This window comes from Pleurodeles waltl, chromosome 3_1 (assembly GCF_031143425.1).
Source record: "Pleurodeles waltl isolate 20211129_DDA chromosome 3_1, aPleWal1.hap1.20221129, whole genome shotgun sequence".
Lineage (NCBI taxonomy): Eukaryota > Metazoa > Chordata > Amphibia > Caudata > Salamandridae > Pleurodeles > Pleurodeles waltl.
The window spans coordinates 1,631,231,349-1,631,245,626 of record NC_090440.1 but is presented as its reverse complement, the minus strand read 5'-3'; the positions used below and the strand labels follow the sequence as shown (position 1 = coordinate 1,631,245,626).

The following is a 14,278-nucleotide window of genomic DNA, read 5'->3' as shown; positions in this document are numbered from 1 at the left end:
ACGGGTGCTGCTGCCCCCACCGCACTGTGGCATTGACAACGCGTCAGCAATGTCCTGGCCCAGCATTCTGCTGGCCCGGCTGGCGGAAACACTGTTTCCGCCCACCGGCCCCAATGGAATGTATATTATAGGGTTGGCGGGGTCTTCTAGGGGCTGGCTGTCTATGTTTAGACCGCCAGCAAGAACACAGCTGGGAATCCCACTGTGTTCATAATGAGCCCCATAGTGTGCACAGAGTCCAAAGGTTCCCCAGAGGCTTAAAAGAGGCAAAAAAAGATAATACTAATGCTCTCTTTTTGTGATAGTGTGGTCGAGCAATTAGGCTTATCAGAGGGTAGTGCAAAGCATTTGTTGTATACACACAGACAATAGAAGAAGCACACACTCAATGACTTAACTCCAGACCAATGGTTTATATATAGCAAAAATATATTTTCTTAATTTATTTCTAGAACCACAAGATTCAAGTTGCATGTAAGTACATTAATAAATACGTATTTCACATATGAATCAATATTAATTTGGAATTGGTAAGTTGACAGGTTAAGAATAAATGGCAATAATCTGTTTTAAAAATTGACGGTGCAATTTTCAGAAACAGTTCCTAGGGGAAGAAAGGTTAGTACGATTTACAGGTAAGTATTTGACTTACAGTTCCAGTCTCTGCGGGTTAGGAAGTCCACAGGTTAGGGTTCAAGTTAACCTCAGACACTCACCACCAGTAACATGGGCCAGCCGGGTGCAGAGGTCAAAATTGAGGCAAATTTAACATGGGCTCCTATGGAGACTGGGGGCACTCGGTTTCAGATCTGCTGGCAGTTAAGTACCTGCATCTTCAGAGGGCAGACCTGAGGTGTTTAGAGGAGCACCGTGGGCCACAAGCAGGCACCAAACAAATACCCTCAGCGGCCGGGTGCAGGGTGCAAACAGAGCGCCAGGCTCCCAATGCTTTGCTTTAAGGGGAGCCCGGGGGTCACTTAGATGCAGCAGGCTGGGTCCAGGGGATCGATTCAGGAAAACCACAGGCTGGTCAAGTAGGAGGGCCACCTGCTGAACGTTGCTGCACACGTGGTCGGGTTATCCAAGGCCTGGGGGCTGCGGGTGCAGTGTACCTTTAGGTGTCTGATATCTTTGTCCGGAGCTGTTGCGGGAAGGGGGGTCCTCTGGATTCACACTGCAGGCGTCATCGTGAGGGGCAGGACAGGGCAACCCAGGGTGGGCACTTGCTCAGAATTGCCTGGGGACCCTCTCTAGCTGGTTGGGCCACCTGGACACGGGTCGTGGGCATCGGGTGCAGAGTGGTCAGGACTCACGGGTCTGGGGAGGCTCTGGAGTCCTTTTGTGTAGTTTCTTTTTGGACAGGGCCGCTATCCTCCGGAGTTCTTGGTCCTTTGTGATGCAGGGCATACCTCTGGAGTGTGCCATAGGTCGTCAGTCAAGCAGGAGTGTCACTGTTCTTGTGCAGGTTCTTTGAAGAAGGAGACAGGCCGGTACGGCTGGGGCCAAGTCAGTTTTCGTCTTCCTTCTTCTCTGCTGGGGTTTCAGCTTAGCAGTCCTTCATTCTTGTCAGGTCGCCAGGAATCTAAAGACTTGGGTTCAGGGGATCCCTTAAATTCTGGATTTAGGGGCGTCACAGGGGTGAGAGGGCAGAAGCCAATGCCTATTGTCCCTGAAGGTGGCTACACCCTCCTTGTGTCCACTCCCTATTGGGAGGGGGACCCAAACCTAACCCTATTGGTCCCTGTATTCCAAACTACCAGCTCTGGACACCTTAGGGGTGGTCACTCCTTCCTGCTTTCACTAATTTTCCCACCGGACTTGCCGCCAAAAGTGGGGCTTTGTCCACGGGGTGGGCAACTCCACTAGCTGGGGTGCCCTGGGGCACCATAACAAGAGGCTTGAGCCTCTAATGCTCACCGCCACGTGTTACAGTTCCTGCAGGGGGGAGGTGTGAAGCACCTCCACCCAGGACATGGGCTCTCAACCCCATGTGGTCAGAAACTCATCTGGAAGTGGCAAGCCGGCACAGACCTGTCAGTCCTGAACTAGCAGTTTGGCTAACATACAGGGGGCATCTCTAAGATGCCCTCTGTGTGCATTTTTCAATAAATCCCACACTGGCATCAGTTTATTGTGCTGAGAAGTTTGATACCAAACTTCCCAGTATTCAGTGAAGCCATTATGGAGCTGTGGAGTTCATAACTACAACCTCCCAGACCATATACTCAATATGGCTACACTGCACTGTGGAATTCGTAATCACAACCTCCCAGACCATATACTCAATATGGCTACACTGCACTTACAATGTCTAAGAATGGACTTAAATACTGTAGGGGCATATCGCTCATGCAGCTATGCCCTCATGTGTGGTATAGTGCCCCTTGTCTTAGGGCTGTAAGGCCTTCTTGATGGGTGACTTACCTATGCCATGGGCAGTGGCTTGTGGGCATGGCACCACGAGAGGGGTGCCATGTCGACTTTCCGTTTTTCTCCCCACCAGCACTCACAAGCTGCAAAGGCAGTGTGCATGTGCTTGGTGAGGGGTCCCCAGGGTGGCATAATACATGCTGCAGCCCTTGGGGACTTTCCCTGACAACAGGTCCCTTGGTACCATGGGTACCTTTTACAAGGGACTTAACTGTGGGCCATGGGTGTGCCAATTGGGGAAACAAAAGTACAGATTTTTGGGAAACAACACTGGTGCTGGAGCCTGGTTAGCAGAATTCCAGCACACACTCAATCAAAGTTGGCATCAATATTAGGGGGGGTAACTATACCAACAAGGGCACGTTCCTACATCGTGTTTTTTATAACTAACAGATATGAGTCATTGGTTTTATGAGGATATTTCTCCAACTTCCTACATCACAGTTAGGGGCCCTTTTACACTTTTTCAAACACTTCATACATGTTGAGTTGTTTTTAGATTCCTTTTCAGCACCATTTTCTAATGTTTATTCGTGTTATATTTCTTTCCTGTTGAATTTCTATAACATGATGCATAATTATGGGGGGTGATTCTATGCATGTGCAGGTCTACAATTTGAGTTACACTTCATGATAATGTTTCCCTGCTTATTTCACAGTTGGTTACTGACTAGTTTGCTGTGTTTTAATGCTGTAATTGAACACTCCTAGCGAGTCAACGTGAGCGCGGCATTTAAATTCATCATTGTCATCTTTCTGGCATATGACTGTATATTGTAGTCTTTATTTATGCTTAAGCATTACACTGAGCATTCTTAACGAGTCAATGTGAATGTGTTACTTAAACTTATTAATGTTATGTTTCTGGCAATCCAAAACAATCTGCCCCACTCCAATGTTCACCATTCCAATCAGCCCCACTCTAGTCCAAAACACTCTCACCCACTCCAATGCAAAACATTGTGCCCCCTTCCAATCTGCCCCACTCCAATCCAAAACAATGTGCCCCTCTCCCATCCAAAGCAATCTGCTGCACTCCAGTCTTCCCCACTGAATTCAAACAAATCTTCCCCACTCCAATCAGCCCCATTGCAATGCAAAATAATCTGCCCACTCCAATCCAAAACAATTTGCCCGGTCCAATCTGCCCCACTCTAATCCCACTCCAATCCAAGACCTTCTGTCCCACTCAATCCAAAATAATCTGCCCCATTCCAGTCTGCCCAACTCCAGTCCAAACAATCTGCCCACCTCCAATCCAAAACAATATGCCCCACTCCAGTCTAAAACAATCTGTCCCACTCCAATCAAATACAATCTGCCCAACTCCATTCCAAAACAATCTATCCCACTCCAGTCCAAAACAATCTATCCCACTCCAGTGCAAAACAATCTGCCCCACTCCAGTCCAAAACAGTTTGCCCCCTCCAATTTGCCCCCTTCAATTTGCCCCACTACAATCTACTCCACTGTGCCCCACTCGAGTCCAAAGCAATCTGCCCCACTCCAATCCAAAATGATTTGCCCCACTCCAACCTGCCCCTTATGCTCTACTCCAGTTTGCCCCACTCAATCCAAAACAATCTGCACCACTTCAATCCAAAACAATCTGCCCCACTCCAATCCAGAAAAATATGCGACACTCCAGTCTGCCCCACTCCAATCCAAAACAATCTTCCTCACTCCAATCTGCTCCAATCCAAAACAATCTGGCCCACTCCAATGCAAAACCTCTGCTTCACTACAATTTGCCCCACACTATCCAAAACAATCTGCACCACTCCTGTCTGCCCCACTCAATCCAATATAGTCTACCCCACTCAAATGCAAACAATCTGCCCCACTCCAATCCAAAACAACCTTCCTCACTCAAGTCCAGAACAGTCAGCCCACTCCACTTCAAAACAATCTCCCCTAATCCAATCCAAACCAATCTGTCCCACTCCAATCCAGACCAATCTGCCCCATTCCAATCCAAAATAATCTCCCTCACTCCAATCCAAAACAATCTGCCCCACTCCATTCCAAAAGAATCTGCCCCATTCCAATCCAAATCAGTCTGCCCCACTGCAGTCCACCCCACTGCAATCCAATCCATCCCACTTCAATCCAATCCACCACACATCACCCCACCCCAATCCAATCCACCCCACCCCACACCAATCCAATCCAGCCAACTTGAATCAACTCCACTACAATCCACTTCACCCCAACCCTAATTCAGTCCACCCCACTCCATTCCAGCCTAATCCATTCCCCAATTCAGTCCACCCCCTCAGTCCAATCCACTTCACTCCAATCCAGTCCACCCCACTTTATTCCAATGTAATCCACTCCAATCCACCCGACCCCACACCAATCCAATCCACCCCACTTCTTTCCAGCCACTCCTTCCCACCCACTCCATTTTCCCCAGTCCAGTCCACCCCACTCCAATCCAATCACCTACCCAATCCATGTCACCCCACTCCAATCCACCCACCTCAGTGCAATCCACCCCACTCCACCCCATCCCAATCAGTCCACCCACCCAAATCCAGTCCACCCACTTCATTTCAATCCATCCACTCCAATCTAATCCACCCAACTGAAGTCCACCACAGTCCAGTCCACCACACTCCAGTCTACCCCACTCCAATCCACCTTTCTCTACTCCAGTCCACCCCACTCTACCCCAGTCCAATCCACCCCACCTGAGTTCAGTCCACCCCACTCAGTCCAATCCACCCAGCACACTCCAATCCAATCCACCCCACTCCAATCCCCCACTCCCATCAAATCCACTCCACTTGAGTGCAATCCACCCTACTCCAGTCCACTCAACCCTACTCAATCCAGTCCATCCCACTCTAGTCCAGTCCAATCCATTCCAATCCAATCCATTCCCCCCCTCTTCCCCAGTCAACCCCCCTCCAGTTCAGTCCAATCCACCCCACTCCAGTCAGTCTAATCCACCCCCGCACTCCATCTCACCCCACTCTAATCCAGTGCACCACACCCCAGTCCTGTCACTTCAGGTCAGTCCACCCATCTAATTCACCTAACTGCAGTCCACCCCACTCCAGTCCACCCCACTCCAATACAACCCCACTGCAACCTACTGCAACCAACCCCACTCCACCCCAGCCCAATCCACAACAGTGCAGTTCAGTCCACCCCAATCATTCCAATCCATCCAGCCCTCTCCAATGCAATCCAATCCACCCCGCTCCAATCCAGTCCAGTCCATCCCACTCCAGTACAGTCCACCCCACTCCAGTCCAATCCATTCCCTTCTAATCCACCCCTCCAGTCCAGTTCATCTCCTCCAGTCCAGGCCAATCCACCACGCTCCACTCTAATCCAATCCACCCTCCCTACCCCACACCAGTCCTATCACTTCAGTTCAGTACACCCACCCCAAGTAAATGTAATCCATTCCACTCCATTCCAATCCACCCCTATCCAATCAACCTCACCCACTTGCAATCCATCCCACTCCCAGTCACTGAACCACTGAACTCTACAACCCTCTACACAAATCTATGGCACTTTACTCCCCCTGCTTCACTCTATGGCACTTTACTCCAACAAATCCATTCTACAACACTCTTCCACCCCCCCACTCCACTGTAGGACACTCCACACAGCGTTTAGGCATGCTGAACAGCAGCCACATTAATGTATAACATGGCAAAACACATTGCAAAGCCAATAGCTCTTGTATAGGAGAGAGACATTGTTTATTTTCTGGGGCAGAATGTGCCCCTGAAACCTCCTACATGGTCCTTGGATTCAAGGCATGTGCCCTCCTGGGCCCAAATACCCATTCACATTTTTAGGTTCCACCTACACAGATCATGTGAAACATATTGTTTACAATTCACAGGGTTTACAGCCCGCTCACAGAATACCATTAGTTGTTTTCATTGTCACTCTCATTTGAAATCTTTCGATTGCTTACCTCCCATAGGCTTGCCATCCTTCTTGTGTTAGTTTCTCTCTGCATCATGGTCCACGTACATGTGTTCTTTCCCATTGCATGAGCATTTCAGTATTATTTTTAGATATGCAATGAGCTTTCATATTTTAAACACAGACAGACAGCTAGTTATGTATGTTGCTTTCACATCTGCCATCTCTATTGGCACTTTAGTTACTTACATCCACAACTGTACTACTCTACACAACTCCACTCTACCTTATGCCGTTTTACGGCACTCCACTCTGTGCCACTCCATTTGATGCCACTGTACATGAATCTACTCTGTGTCACCCCACTCTACGCCACTCCACTCTACACCACTCCACTCTACTCTACCCCTCTGCTCTACACCATTCCACTCCACACAGTGCCGGCAATCTACCCTATGCCACTCTACTCTATGCTACTCCACTCTACTCTACACTACTACACTCTACGCCACTCTTTGCTGCCCCACTCTACTCCTGTCCATTCCACTCTATACCATTCCAGCCTATTCCACTATACTCTACCCTACCCTGCACCACTCCACTCTACTTCAGTTTCTTCTACACCACTAATCTTTAGTCGTGCAGAACAGTCAAATCCAAATTGGACCAAGGGCGAAAATACTCATCCACTGAGAACTTAATTGTTCCATCTTTGATTGGCAGTCATAGCAAATCTAACATCCAAAGTCCAGGCCCACGACGCCTAATCTAATTTTGGTGAAAATCCATCGGGTAGTTTTTTGCTGGAGCTGCGACGGATATTTCCTTATGGAAATTACCTATAACTACAGAGTAAAAACCTACCTCTGCCATGGAATATTTCTAAATACGCAGGTGAAGGGACAGAAAATGTATTTAATATTCTTGATCACATTTTTCTTGTAAAGAAATTAAATGAGTATGGTTTACATTTCAGTCAGTTAGTTTTATTGAAATATAAGCAATGTGTTTAAATGTCACTTTGTTGCAGGGAAGTACAAAAACATAGGGACAATATCGGTGCGCACCTATCATCTCAACTGAAGCAAAAACTTGATAATGAAGATACCACCATTGCAAACGCAGTTGCACTTCTTGAAGAAAAGACACAACGAGAGCTAAGAGAAAAAGAAGAAAAGTTAAAAGCGGACTTGAAGGCCATTGAAGACCACAGAATTGAAATGGTAACTTTTACTTGGAAAAACAAGATAACTGTTTTAGTGGCCTTTTTACTTAGCAAGTATGCATGCCTTAAAGGGCATTTCAGTGAAAAGAAAAACTGTATTATTTAGCCACTCCTGTACCAACAACAATGCACATTAATAGGAATTCTAGCCTATGTATTGGTTTGATGACGTAAATTTGGGTTCTTTGATTGATGGTGACTTTACTTAGGTTGACCGTTTGCAAGAGCCATCCAACATAAAGAAAAAAGACAGTTCTGTTTACCCAGTTCTGCATTTTTTTAAATTAAATATATTTTTTATTTTGCAATTTTCAGTGTAACCACTTTGAAAAACAAATATTAAATACAGTGATGTGGAGGACACATACAAATAGTGTAGTAAATCGTAGTACAGTATATTCACTTGCAATAGGCAGTACACTGGAGTCACGGTGTTAAAATGCAGGCGGACAGGATCTCTCGCCTGCCTCCCCAATGCCACTTTCTTATGTATTGGCCACTTAGCCCCGGCGGGCCCTCTATAATGTCACGCACTCACAGGTCAGGTGTGCTGTTCTTACTATCATCTACAAGATCAAGCCCATCATTGCTGATCTACCGGACCCATATTTTACGGAATTTTCAGGGGCAGCCCTTATGGAATATGTTAGCTCAGTGGTTCCCAACCTTTTGACGTCTGTGGACCCCCAGTTTATCATTACTGGAACCCGGGGACCCCCACTGAATAAATATTGTAATCCGGGGACCCCCCACTGAGTCATTACTGAAAGCTAGGGATTGAATCTGATAATATTATAGAATTTTCTAAGCAGTCGCGGACCCCCTGAGGAGGCTTCGCGGTCCCCCAGGGGTCCCCGGACCACAGGTTGGGAACCACTGTATTAGCTTATCCGATGCCTTGTAAAGGTCCATACCACTCCTCCATTCTTGAAAGGTCGGAACTTCCGCCACCCCACACCTCCGTACCACATCACGCTTTGCAATCACAAGGCCCAGAGCACTGAAGATAAGGTGTGGTCTTAAAATATCTATATCATTTGGGATAACACAGTTCGAAATATGTGGGTTCAGCCAGAAGTGCCACCTCCAGGACCCTGCTGAGTTACACCAGTATCGCATTCCAGTACCCCTGTGTAAGGGGCAGTACCATAAAGTGTGCATGAAATCCCCTCTTTGTATCGTAGGCATACCGGCGATGTCACTGTACCCATTGTGTGTAACTTATCCCTGTCGTAGTACACCATATGCAGGATGAATTAGGCGCAACCAGGACTTGATAGCCACTTTCATGGGATGCATGAGCGACGCCTCTCAGTCAGTGTCTTCCAGTTCACCCACATCCCTCATCCAGAGGTCCCTAAGGTTGCGTAGATTATCTGGCATATTGTTGTTCAAAGTTCGATAAGTGAGAGAGATAGCCTCCTTAGTGAGTTTCTCTTGCAGCAGTCTCCCCTCCAGTGGGGCGTATTCCGGAATCTCAGTGCCTATTGGGCCTAAGAGATCCAAGCATGTTTTAGTTGCGCATATTATTTAAAAAACTGTGATTTGCGCAATTTGTATTCGGAACAAAAAGTTGTCAAGGATTTAAAATCCCCATTCTCCAGGATATCCCCAATAGTGGAAATTCCAATTGGAATCCGCACCCCAAAACCTTGTAGTTTACAAATCTCACTGAGTAATCACCCCTTCCAAAGTAGTGTTGCCCTCGTGATTTTCCGGGCCCAAACGATCGTCCTTGTTGCCCTATTCCACACTTCCAAGGCCACCTGGGTCGTCGGGAGCAGGTTTAGTGCGCCTCTGCCACCATAAAGGTAGTGTAGGTGAGAACGGTGTGCCAGGGTACCCCTTTCTAGTCTGTATATTGGGCAGTCCTGCGGTGTATGTATCCAGTCATTAATTGGGATCAAATGCGCCACCCAGTAGTAAGCTTCTATATAGGGGAGGGCTTTCCCGTCGTAATAGGGGTTTCGCTGCAAGGTCTTTAGAGCTATTCTCGTGTGTCCACCCTGCCATAGGAGGGCAGTCCTGCATTGTTAAACAAGGGAGTAGCCAGAAAATAAAAATACCCCTCACTTTGAACCAAAGCTCTTATGGAACCAAGCAAACGAAGCAAGCCACTGCAACCCTCCACAGAAGAGCTTGCTTGTCTTTTCCAGGCATCTATCCATTTATCTTTTCATCCTTTCATCCACCCACTTTTATCCATCATTTTGTCTTTACATTCTGTCATACATTGTCTTTCATCCAACATTCAGCCTGTCACCACTCTGTCCATCTGTCTGCCCATCCATATCCAAAACTATTCATCTATCTTCAAACCTATCCATTAAAGCTATCCATCCTTTCACTCAATCATCCATCCTTTCACTTATCCATCCCCCTTTCATCCATTCACCCACCCATCCTTTCAGTCATCCAGCCATCATCCTTTCTCTCATTCATCCACTCTTTAACTGATCCATCCTTTCTGTCCATATATCCATCCAGTCTCCCTTTAGCTCATCCAAACTTTTACTCAGCCATCCATCCTTTCACTCATCCATCTCACCTTCGACCCATCCATCCACTCTTCCATCCATCCACCCTTTGACTCATCTTTCCATCCATTCACCCTTTCACTCATCCACCCATCAACGCTTTGATTCCATCCTTGAATCCATCCTTTCACTCATCCATCCATTCACTCAGCCTATCGACTCAGCCATCCTTCCACTCACTGATCCATCCATATATCCTTGCACTCATCGATCCATCCTTTCACTCATCCATCCATCCACTCACTCATCCTTCCTCCTTTGCACTCATCCATCCTTACACATCCAGTATTTCACTCACACCTATGCATCTATCCATCCTTCTTTTCAGCCAGCCATCTGTCCTTACTTTCATCCATTCATTCATCCTTTCACTCACCAGTCCATACATCAATCCTTCCACTCATCCATCCATCCTTCCACTTATCCACCCAACCTTGTCCATCCATCCAGCTTTCCAATCCATCCATCTATTTATCCATTTACCCTTTCACTCATCTAGCCATCATGTCGCTCATTAATCATCCACCCTTTCACACATCTAGCCATTCATCCATCCTTCCTCACTTCCACTCATCCATCCTTTCACTCATTCATTTATGCATCTATCCATCCACCCCTTCACTCTCCCACCCATCCACCATTTCACTCACACACACATCCATATATCCATTCACTCACTCACCTCCCAACCTTTTCGCATAAAATTATGAGCCTTTTTCTGCTCAGTTGCAGACAGGAGAGGTACATCAAAAATCCCACCCCGCTGTAGCTGCTAAGGCAGGAGGGGGTTGACAACGCAACTGTTGTTAATAGTCATCAGCAGTAGACATTCCAGATTGTAACCATTTTTGTGGATGTCAGCCTGGATTTTGATACTTATTTTGACATCACTCACAGGACTCCTCCATCAAAATATCTACTGTTCCACAAAATGCTTACACAGTTTGTGTGTGGTCTATGCTCGATGGACAGGACACTGTCCTCCAATGCAGAGCATTTGCCAAGTATCTTATAAATCTGATAGAGACTTCTAGCTGCAGAGTCCTTACCTTTGAATCCCACGGCGTCAGCTTGGAATCCGGAACTTTTGCTGAGTAATATCCTTGCGCATGCTGTCGGGTGGCGTCGTTTGGATCTGCGTGGCATTGTTGGAGCCGTTGGTGACGTCACAGTCACCTATAAAGGCACCACCCAGGTGCGCGTATGTCAGTTCTTTCCTTCCAAAGATAGATACTGTATCCACCAGAAAGAGTGTTACCAAAGGTAAGTAACTTGTTTTTTCTGTATGTTATTGTACCTTAGATGTTTAAAAAAAAAAAAAAGCAACCTTTGCTTCGAAATTTCTCATTCTGATTCACAGGATTAGAAAAATTTGTGAAGTTCAAAATTGACCTACAATGTCAGAAAATCTGGCAGTTATAGCTTGTCGCAGGTTTAGGGTTATGTACGGAAAGATGGGAGATCGGGTGGACTGGTTCAGGTAGTACCGGATTGATGGAAGCCTTCTGTTGGGTTCTTGGGCTGAAAGTAATTATCCCAAAGGGCAGAAAGTATTTTTAAATCTAACTGCATCATTTCATAACTTTGCATATCTTTTCATCCCCAATCCACTGTTTTCAGGATTTCATTCATCTTGATAAATGAGTCTGTGCATTTCTCTTTAACTCAGTGGTACTCAGCAACTTGCGTTTATAGTGCCTGTACCTCGTGAGGCATCTCCTAACTCACTTGGGTGTAGAAATGGCAGCTGATTTGAAAGAGTGCTCACTGTGCCACTAGACCCAACCTACACCCGAATGAAGCGGCCCAACTAGGCCGGACTTGGTCTTGGTGTTTGTGTTCCGGTTCAAAGAGGACCTGGCTTGGAAGTTAGGGCTGAACTATTCCTATTGGAGCAGAACCAAGGCTGATTTGCATATGACTGGGTCTAATCTGAGGTGGGACAGTGGGCAAAAAAAACAGGTTAGAATGAACTGCCAATGGTTAGACTAATTGGGTGTTAGATATGAAAAAGGAGACATGCTGTCAGAGGTCATGTCATGATCGAAGAATGATGTAAGACGTTTGCCAACCCTGGTACTGATTCAATAGATTTTTTTTAAACAGATTTTATTGTGGTTTTAGCATATTGTGCAACAATCATACAGTGCTTAATAACATTGCTCTTAACCCCACCACTCCCTCCTCCCGTGCCGCCTTCCCAGCTCGACCTGTATCCTGTTGAGTACGATCTGTGTAAACACGTGCGTTTATCTACTTTAATGTTAGGGGAATTCTATATTAGTAGTCTTATTAGACAAGTTCCCCCATGGCCTGGTTCTTACTCTGTTCTAGGAGCTGTCTGTTCCTGGTGGGTGGTAAGTGTTAAAATCTCTCTAGGGTCATTGAGGGATAGCCTATTCTTATCTTTCAGGACTTCAACGGGTTGCTCCCATGTTCGCGTTAGTTCTGGTGAACCCCTGCCCTGCCTGGGCTCACATTGTAAAACTAAACTCTTGTATTCCGCCCATCGATCTAGTTCCTTCTTCCAGCTAGTTAACCCGGGGCCTAATGGAAATTCCATTTCCTTGTTATTTCCCTTTTTTGCTAGTATATATGCAAGGTCCTGAAGCCTACTAGTGGCCTTATTCTTGGAAGTATGAGGGAACCAGTGAAGGAGTCAATGGCCCGGCGTGCAAGGGATATCTCGGACCAGGACCTCCTCCATATGAGTCGTTACTCTGCGCCAATATGTGGTTAGGCTCGTACAAGCCCACATCATGAGTATGAAGTCTGCAGCTGTTTCTCCGCAACGTGGACATTTAGCATTTATTACCCGAAGGTGTTCACGGAGCCGCCTAGGAGTGAGATATGTCCTATGTATTACATAGAAGTGTATTCATTTAAACTGGGAATTTCGAGATACCTTTGGTGCCCTCTCTAATATCTGCCCCCAGGATTTCTCCGGTATTGGGATCCCCAATTCTTTTTCCCATTTTATGCGCAGGCCCTCCAGGGGACGTAATGCTCCGGTACGCATTGCCCCATATAATCCAGCTTTGGCTTTATGTGTACCTTCCAAGGTTAATATATAGTTGCTGACTTCATGGGGTTGCGGTTCTGTGCATCTTGTGTGCCAATGTTTATGGGTGGTGTGGCTTACCATGGACCATCAGGCAAAGAAAATCTCTTCCACTTGTTTTGGGTTATTCAGACTCCTCAGGAAAGTCTTCAAAGTGCTCCCATTTATAGCAAAGAAACTCATTATACAAGCATTAATTATTTCACGTCTGGACAATGGGAATGCCCTGTTTTTAGGCTCCCCAAATTATGTTAAAAAGAAACTGCAGGTGGTCCAGAATACGTCTGCTTGCCTTCTTTACAACGTGCCCACACATCATTCGGCCAAACTTGCCCTTTTAGCCTTACACTGGCTCCCCATGGAACAACAATTAAAGTTCAAGGCACTCTGAGCTCTCCATGCTAAGGGTCCTCCGTTTTTGCGTACCTTAGCTACCCTGCATAAGCCATTTAGACAACTCAGATCATCATGAGCCGCATTAGCAGTGATTCCTCCAATAAAAAAAGCTAAATGGGGCGGAAAATCAATGGCCTATCTCGGTGCTAAGCTTTGGAATTCCCTGCCTCTTTCTCTTCGGCAAACTAGCCACAAACTAGCATTTCAGCTGCTATTAAAAACTTGGCTGTTCTGACATCGTTCTCATGTTTAGTTGTTGGAGATTTCTGTCTCAAGCGCTGAGAGGCCTCATGGTAGCTATGCGCTCCATAAATATCCATAACATAACATAACTGCTAAGTGTAACAGAAATTTACCTTGTGGAAGATCATACTCCTGCCTGAATTCCTCAAAGGCAAAAACAACAGATGATGGACGGAATGCAGAGCAAATCAAACATTCACCCCCAGTCACAGATCTGGGTTTAATCCACCAGTTTTTTTGCTTGCCATGCAATTCCAGTTTGGACCCAGCCATATGCAAATCAGTCTAGACCCTGTTTCCTGGCAGCCTGGCAGTTCGGGCTGGAATGTTCCCATGAGGAACAGAGTCAAGACTGATTTGCATATCTGCAATCTAGCTCCCTAAAAACCATGGCAGGGATCCTGAGCGGCAAGACCGTAAAATAGTCTTGGCAGCGCCGTCATCTTAAGGCGTGCTATTCTCCCCGCCACTGATAAGGGAAGCATTTTCCAA

The 14,278-nt window shown here is 46.5% G+C and overlaps 1 protein-coding gene across 1 annotated transcript in view; it reads left to right on the top strand.

Moving 5' to 3' along the window:
- CFAP210 (cilia and flagella associated protein 210) overlaps nucleotides 1-14,278 on the top strand; it is a 132,618-nt gene that overhangs the window by 92,954 nt on the left and 25,386 nt on the right. Inside the window, exon 7 of the mRNA XM_069225299.1 lies at nucleotides 7,355-7,547. Coding sequence (XP_069081400.1) covers nucleotides 7,355-7,547 — 193 coding nt within the window. The remainder of the gene's footprint in view (nucleotides 1-7,354; nucleotides 7,548-14,278) is intronic.